Source organism: Otolemur garnettii, unplaced genomic scaffold (genome assembly GCF_000181295.1).
Source record: "Otolemur garnettii isolate 467f Iridium unplaced genomic scaffold, OtoGar3 scaffold00081, whole genome shotgun sequence".
Classification (NCBI taxonomy): Eukaryota; Metazoa; Chordata; class Mammalia; order Primates; family Galagidae; genus Otolemur; species Otolemur garnettii.
Genome location: NW_003852476.1, coordinates 3299953 through 3308892, shown reverse-complemented (window position 1 = coordinate 3308892; position 8940 = coordinate 3299953). Strand labels below are relative to the sequence as shown.

Here is an 8940-nt window from a genome sequence, read left to right as displayed (position 1 = left end):
AAAAAAAAAAAAACAGCTAATGGATCCGTCACTACACTGTTGAGTAATTACTTATTTAAGCCCTCTCCCCTGACATGATGGTGAGCTGCTTAAAGAGTTCTCTCCCTAGAACTCTTTAGTTCTGTGTATCTTTTCCAAGGTCATGTCTGCATATCACAGATACTCAGTACCTGGCTACAGAAAAAATGCATGATGTTCACAAGGCCTCAATCGTAGAACAAGAAGGGTGAAATAAATGGTCTAAATTCCTTTCAGTTACAAAATTACAGTTCTATGATTACAAGTTAAAGTTACTGTAATTCCAACTGCTAAGTGAAATATTTGCATGGTTTAACTAAAAGTAGAAAGATTTTAAGTTTTTGCTGTTTATATCTAACCAATAAAATCATTAAGATCAAAGAGTACCTCTGAATGATAGTCCGCTTGCGGTAAAATTGATGATTCCTGGCTTTGTTTGGCAAGAAGAGAAAGAATTGCATCTGCAGGAACCCTTTTATGGGGCACCCTGATCACTTGTCCTTCACTGGGAGAATCATCTTCCTAAATGACACAAAGACGATCAATACAACTAAACATCTACAACAATTACATTGTTCTCAATTCACGATTGGTGAAAAGTCAACAGTCATCAAATGTTATCAGCATTTTTTGTAAAGAAAAATAGCTAATTCCATCTAGGTTTCATTTTCATTTCATAAAACCTCTTTACATTTGGCTCAACTATAAACAACTATATGAGTAATTTGGTAACATTTCAAATGAAGATTTATTATAAAAACATAAAATTGGGGGTGGTGCCTGTGGCTCAAAGGGGTAGGGCGCCGGCCCCATATGCCAGAGGTGGCGGGTTCAAACCCAGCCCCAGCCAAAAACTGCAGGAAAAAAACCCCCCACAAAATTAGGCCAGGTGTGGTAGCTCATACCTGTCATCCTAGCACTCTAGGAGACCAAGGTGAGAGGAATGCTTGAGGTCAAGAATTGAGGAACAAACTGCACAAGAATGAGACAATGTCTCCACAAAAAATAGAAAAATTAGCTGGGTATAGGCACCTGTAGTCCCAGGTAGTCAGGAGGCTGAGGCAGGAGGATCACTTGAGCCCAGGAGTCTGAGGTTGCTGTGAGCTAGGGTGATACCATAGCACTCTAGCCTGTGTGACAGAGTGAGACTGTCTCAAAAAAAAAAAAGGCAAAAAATATAAAATCATATTCTCTAACTCATGCAATTGAGTTGCAAAGATTCATAATGTTTCACATCGTGTCATCAAGTCTTTGGCACTCACAGTTCCTGCTTCACATTCATTCAGTGACAGAGCAATGCCACAGCACAGCACTGAGGGCAAAGCCTGGTGGGGATGCTGACACTGCGATCTAGACCACAGGCTAAAAGGGAAAACTGCAGAGATGCGCTAAGGCATCCACAGAGGCTCAATGTGCACATCTGGCTTACTGGCAAGGAGCAGGTCCTGAAAACCCTCCCTCGGACACCTTAATTAGGCTTCTTTGTGCCTCAAAACAGACCTATTCCCAACAAGGAGAAACACTATGGGCAGCTGAGTCAGAGAAACTGGATTCTCTTGCAAATACAGATTTAATGAATTCAAATCTAATTAAATTCATTAGCAGTATCTACTTTAAGTCCATTAGAAGTATTTTAAATTATTTTATTTTTAATGAAATAGAGTTTATTAACTTAAGATCATAAGCCCATCTCCTACAGCTACATGTAGACAAATGTCTACTTGATACAGGATTTCAAGTTATTCTGGGTTTTTCCAGATTTAACTTTTGCATTTATTATGAATTTGTAGCATATCTACAAATCTACATATCTTCTATGATTGAAGCATAGTAAAAAATACCAAAATTAGATTTAGTTTCAAATGTGAAAAAAGAAAGAACTTGTGATTTAGTCCTGGTTCAGCTTAGCTATTTAGTTTAAAGAAACTTAAACATGCTTTGGCACCTGATAAATTTCCAAGAATAGATAAAAATGCTATACTAGCGTATTAACTAGGCCCAATGTCAGTAAAGCGCTTCTCTGAAAACAAACACCTGTCATTTATGCCTTCTCTCCATATTATTTCATGAAAATAATAATTGTACTTTCTTCACAATCTACTCAACCAATTGCTTGCAATGAATAATCACTGTTTAAAAATGGTTTCATTAAAATTTTATCAAAAACTCCTTAATGAAATATTTTCATTCTTCTACGTGAAATAACATTTTTTAAAGAAACGGCAAAATATATGGATAAATGTAGGTAATAGTTGAATATAATTACCTTCCCTTATATTGTTTGAAAATATATAAAAAGTAAACATTTCTATTCCTTAACAGTTTTTTATTTTTAAATGCCGATTTTTCCTTCCAAACAGCTAGATAATAGCTGGACAGCTAGTATCCCTGGATCTCATTTTTCATTCTTTTTAAGTCATTGAATTTAATCATTTATTAGTACAAAAAACTCTAATCATGGTTAGGAAAAAATGACAAATGTATTATAAGAAATTTGGTTTAAATGGCTAAGATCCTGCTTAAGGTATCATAAAGACAACAAATCTGGGTGACAACTTTCACTGAGCTAGATTTCATTACTAATTACATTAAATGTGTTTTTTTCAACTGTTGCCACACAAGTTAATTATGATCCTAAGATTATATAATGAACTGTGTAAGAAACATTCAATTCTTTCATAATATTATACTAAATTTTATATTCATAACTCAAATAGCTGAGAAAAAACTGATCCATGGCAACAAGTTCACCAAGGCGTTGTTCCTGTCAGAATTCAGGGTTGGAATCAATTACTCCTTACCATTTCAAGAACATCATGCAGAGTGCTGGATAAACTGTCATTTAGGTTCGTTAGATACAGTCCTCCATCTCCTAAAACTAGAAATCATAATGTAAAAATTTAGGAAAAAGGAGAAATATAAACTTAGTGAGTAATCTGACCATAAAGCCATGGAACACCATATTTAAATTCACGCAGCAGTGGGAATACCGGCAACGTCCATAAACAAGTATTTCACAAGCTACTCAACCTCAACAGGTTTTTGGAAGGTGAGATTTATAACAAAGATGAGATTTTTGTTTCAACTATATATACTGTTAATGCAATTAAAAACAGATAAAAATTAAAGGCTAAAAACTTTTCCAGAGAGTATGTTGGCTGCGTACTGGTATTCTGAAGTGGACTCAGCAATGCCTCTTCTAGGAGTGTATTCTGAGGAAGTTATTGGATAAGTGCACAGAAGACACATATGCAAGGACGGTCACTAGAGAGCCAGTCTGGGAACACTGAAAACAATCTAAACGCCTCCACCAAGGCACTGTTTAAATAGACGACACAGCCATCAGAGACACTGTGGGAGATCCATACGTACTGATACTGAAAGATGTCCATGACATATTACTAAGTAAAAAGTTTAGGTTTTAAAACAATATGTACAGTATGGTTCTATTTTTAAAGGTAAACACACATGCACATGTATTTAGATGTTGAAGTATGCATAAACAAAAAAAAGACTGGAAGAACATGTCTGAAACTACCAAGAATGGTATTATTTCTGGAAGGTAGGATTATAAAGGAAATCTTACCTTTGGAAATTAAGATCCAGTAAAGGTAAGTAAACTGCAGAGCTCCTCATCTTTCTACTTTGCCATGTTAAATTTTGAAAATTAAGTAAAAATACTTTAAACAGAAAAGTATTATTTAAGGAATTATCATAGCTAATCAGTGAAAGCAATTAATACAAATTAACTTACCCTTGGGAGCCAATTTTTGACCACAGCTAAATAGAATCTCTCCTTCGGAGATGGGTCTATCTAAAGTTTCTGTTTCGGTGATGGTGACACTCAAGGTGCTTTCCAGTGTTGATGAGTCAGAACTTGGCATCTGGAGGGAGGAAGGGACCTTGGGGGCAGCAGGAGATGGTGCAAAGGGAGCCGGCTCTGGAGGTACAGGCTGAGCAGGGAGACCCATGGCACTGTCAGGCTCTTCATCCTGAGCCACAGACATCACGCTAAAAAGATGAAGAATGTTTTGAACTTATTCAGTCACTATAATAATTTTGATATAAAAAACAGATTCAAAGGTACTATGTCTCTTTAGCAAATTATTTCTATAATCTGTATTAATTAATTAATAAGATGTTTTAAAAATTGTTTTTATGCTTTTATCGCAGGCCATCTTGAAAGCTCTTCTAGCCATCAAGTAAATCTACATGGGGAGAAAGAGTGAGATAAAAGTTAACTCATCATGGTAAAGGATCCACAATGAAGAGAAAGTGTTTTCTACTTTACTAACAATATGATACATTTCTTTATTTTCATGTTTTAAACCTCTTAAGGTGAAGGTATAAATAAATTTGATAAATTTTTTTAAAATTTTAAACATATACAATTTCTTTTTTCTTTTTTTTGAGACAGAGTCTCGAGCTGTTGCCCTGAGTAGTGTGCTATGGCATCACAGCTCCCAGCAACCTCCAATCCGGGCTCAAGCAATCCTCTTGCCTCAGTTTTTCCACTTTTAATAGAGATTGGGGGCGGGGGTCTCCAGGCTGGTCTCGAACTTCTGAGCTCAAGCAATCTACCCACCTCGGCCTCCCAAAGTGCTGGGATTACAGGCATCGTGCTTGGCCTACAATTTCTTTTTTTCCCCAAAGTATAAAGTGGTGTTCACTGAGTCATGGGAGGGAAAGGTGAGTGGGCTATGCAGTCACTGGGAATGTGCTCCCACTCACATGGCTGTCGGGGGAAGGCGCTCTTCAGGGAGGAGGTCAGGGTTCTCTTCTTCCAGCGGCAGGTCTCCCTCACCCCACGGCTTGGGAAGCTCTGGGCTCGACACCTTCAATTTATCAATGGAAATTTCTGACAAAGTTGGGGTAAGAGGTGCTGCTGGGGGTGGTGTTGTAGTAGGGGTAACTGCTGGAGTAGTGATAAGCATGACAGTAGGCATATCATTTCCTATTTTTTTTTAGAAAGACAGAAAAAGGTAAAAGTCAGTAAACAACTCCAAAGAAAGGTAAGATATATTGCTCCAGATATCCCACAATATTTTGGCATATAAATAATGGCAATGATAATGACAATAACAACAACGATGGTGGTAGTCATTAATGGGAAAATTCCTAAACTAATTTAAGAATTAAAAAAACTTGAAAAGACATCATTTTTAACACTATATACATATTTTTTAAATGAAGTTGAATATTTTATTATTTTGCTGCAAAGTTGTTGCTCACTGTATAAAAACAGCACCAGCAAATATAGTGTATTACAAAATTAAGATAATATCATTGTATAAACAAGAAGAACTTCTTCAATCCCAGTTAATTCCAATGGAAAGATTAAATATTTCAACTCAAATCCTGGTATGGATGTAAAGCAAGTTACAGTATTATATAAGGCTTAAGATAACAAGGTTATCCTTTCATTACATAATTTTTATAACTAGTTTTTACCATGGATAATTTTGTGAATTCTGAATACTAGAGGCTAGTGTAAAAAATCACAGGATATTTTGAGAAAGATGCATATTTGTTTATCTACAACCATTAGAAAGTTAAGGACTATATTCTTTCATTAGCAGTGTTGAGAGTAGTTGCTATTTTAAGTCACGTGTCCACCACTAATTAAAGACAACTATGCTGGATTATTTCACACTAGTTTATTAGGAGTTCCACTTTCACTCCTCAATAGATTTTGCATATTTCTCATGCTTCTTCACTCATTAGTTCATCTAGTTCTGAAAGGTTACTCAGGGTCATCTTGATCAGCCAACCATCTTCATAACAAGATTTGTTGACAAGTCCTGGATTTTCTGTCAGAGCTTCATTAATTTCAGTTACTTCTCCTGATAAAGGAGAATAGAGTTCCCTAGCAGCTTTCACGCTTTCCAAAGCACCAAACTCATCTTGTTTGTTTAATTTTGTCCCAACTTCAGGTAGACTACAGTAAACAACATCTCCCAAAACTTCCTGTGCAAAATTGCTGACCCCCACTGTCCCAACACCATTTTCTTCTGTCACCCATTCCTGTTTCTCTGTGAATTTACGCACTGCGAGCACAGCAGGTCTCACGCAGAACGTCTGGATGGCCCGGCTCCCAGCCGCCAGGGCCATGGGCAGGGCACAGTGAGCGCAGAGGCCGAGTGCCACAGCCGGCAGGGTCCGGGCCACCCGCAGCACCATGTCCACAGGGGCACTGTGGGTCACTGTGAGGTGCTTCCCATATACATATTTAAAGAGGTCTAAGCATCTGTTAGATTTTGTACTCTAGAATCTGCAATGAATACCTCAGTTTCTTTGCAAGAAAAAATGATTTCTAAAACCTAGTAAGTATTCACTATTTTATATATATATATATATATGAATCTACAAAGCATCTTATAAAACAAATCATAAAATCTTATTTAGTAGTTGCTAAAACCAAAACTGAGTTATAGAAATAAGGTTTCTACCTTTTTCAGCAAATATTTCATTTGCATGAAGAGCCACATTATGATCTGAATCACAGGGAGAAGAATCTGGAGTTTTTACCAACACATACTCTTGAGGAGGTGATGAAGGTGAGTGAGGCGGTGTAGGCTGTGGGGTAGCCACCGGGGTACACACTCTTGCCTAACATAAATTAATAAAACAAGAAAAATTGTGCTTATAATCACCCAAGGAAAAGTAATCTGAAATCATAATAATGAGCTCATTCACAGACTACACTGAATTTAAACGGATGGGGGGAAACGAAGCCTTGGGACCCCTGCTCTTAGACATGAGCTGCTAGCCTATGACTGGCCTACGAAAGCCTCAGGCAACTGAAGCAACGCTGCCTCTGATGCAGCCCCAGAGAAATCTAGATCTAAGGCACCCTCTTTTGAGATAGACAGGAAGACTACACAGATAAGACTGAAGACGAAACCCAACTGCAAACCTGAAGCACAGACATATAATGGAAAAGAAACATTTCACCTGTCTGACAAGACATCGAACATCAGCCATCATTAGCACAAAAAACAGAGCATGTAAAAAGCATAGGAGGATTAGGAAAAATGAGTAGTGGGCAGAGATGAAGATGATAGAGAGATGGAAACTACAGGTGAGGGAGTAAGTGAATAATCTGATATTAATCCATTGAACAGGTAATCACTCACGTGGTTCAAAATTCATGAGGTACAAAAGCATGAAAGTGAAAATTAAGTCTCCTGGCTGGGCGCCTGTAGCACAGTGGTTACAGCACCAGCTACATGCACCAAGGGTGGTGGGTTCGAACCCAGCCCAGGCCTGCTAAACAACAATGACAATTAAAACAAAAAAACAGCCAGGTGCTGTGGTGGGCACCTGTAGCCCCAGCTACTTGTGAGGCTGAGGCAAGAGAATCACTTAAGCCCAAGAGTTTGAGGTTGCTGTGAGCTGTGACACCACAACACTCTACCAACGGTGACATAGTGAGACTCTGTCTCAAAAAAGAAAAAAGAAATTAAGTCTCTTCTCCTCTCTACCTAGTTTGCTTCCTAAGAGTTACCAAATAATGCTGACTTAAGTCATTTCATATGCACATAGAATTATCTATGGAATAAATCCCCAGAAGTTAAGATTGCTCTATTAAGTGGCTAATTGCTTTTTATTTTTGAGACAACCTCACATTTGATCAGCCTAGAGTGCTGTGGCATCAGCCTAGCTCACAGCAACCTCAAACTCTTGGGCTCAAGTGATCCTCCGGCCTCAGCCTCCCAAGTACCTTGGACTACTGGCAGGCCACCCAGCTAACTTCTCTACTTTTAGTAGAGACAGGCTCTTGCCACTAGATTAAACCTATTTCATAGAACATCTCATTAATTTTCCATAACACCTTACATGATGTTAGCTAAGACACAGCATCATAAAGATGTCAATCATTTCCAAATGAAATAAATATTTAGATTAAGTCCCATAAAATCCCAACAAAAATGTTTTATGGAATGTAAAAACTAATTTTATTTATTCATTTCTTTTTGGGACAGTCTCATTTTGTCACTGAGACTAGAATGTAGTGGTGTGGTCATAGCTTCCTCCAGCCTCTAACTCCAGAGTTCAGGAGATCTGTCTGCCTTACAGGCTCATGTCCCTATCCAGTTATCTTTTTTTTTTTTTTTAGAGACTGAGTCTTGCCTGCTGTCCAGGCTGGCTTCAAGTAATCTTCTTGCTTACTTCTCCCTAAAAGATTATAGGCATTAACCACCACACTCAGCCAAAAAGATGTTTTTTAAGTTTATGGCTATTTATATGTGCATATATATATATATATATGTATACACACACACACATATATAAGGTGGCAATAAAGTTCGTGCTCAACTTGTATATTTGAGATATCAAAAAGCCAAGAAAAGCCATGACAGTTCTGAAGATAAGGAATAGTAAGTTGGGGAAGGGGGAGGTTGGGAGGGCTTGCTAAGTATTCAGTAAGTAGAATTTGGTAAAGCCATGGTCATTAAAACTCCAAGTATTATATCTCTATTTATAAATAAAACTAAAGTAACAGAGCTTGGGGTTCAAACTCAGGCCTTACCAACTCCGAAGCCCAAGCCTGTTTACAAAGCCTTTCCATGTTTTCTCTTTCAGTCACCATCATGAAAATGTAGGATGTGGGCGGAAAACACATCAAAGTAATTGCTCTCCAAAAAACCATGATTCTGATCATATCTGTACTGCAGACATTCCCAGTGAGCTAATAAAGCACAGATCAAAACTGTGTATAAAACCTCCAGCACAGGCAGCGCCTGTGGCTCAGAGAGTAGGGCGCTGGCCCCATATACTGAGGGTGGCGGGTTCAAACCTGGCCCCAGCCAAACTGCAACAAAAAATAGCTGGGCGTGTGGCAGGCACCTGTAGTCCCAGCTACTCGGGAGACTAAGGCAGGAGAATCGCCTAAACCCAGGAGTTGGAGGTTGCTGTGAG

General features: G+C 38.2%; 1 protein-coding gene across 1 annotated transcript in view; it reads right to left on the bottom strand.

Moving 5' to 3' along the window:
• Positions 1-8940, bottom strand: part of KIAA0586 (KIAA0586 ortholog) — a 156307-nt gene that overhangs the window by 64901 nt on the left and 82466 nt on the right. Inside the window, exons 21-25 of the mRNA XM_023515871.1 lie at positions 6468-6627; positions 4750-4972; positions 3773-4029; positions 2820-2896; positions 406-540 (exon numbers count right to left, since the gene is read on the bottom strand). Coding sequence (XP_023371639.1) covers positions 406-540; positions 2820-2896; positions 3773-4029; positions 4750-4972; positions 6468-6627 — 852 coding nt within the window. The remainder of the gene's footprint in view (positions 1-405; positions 541-2819; positions 2897-3772; positions 4030-4749; positions 4973-6467; positions 6628-8940) is intronic.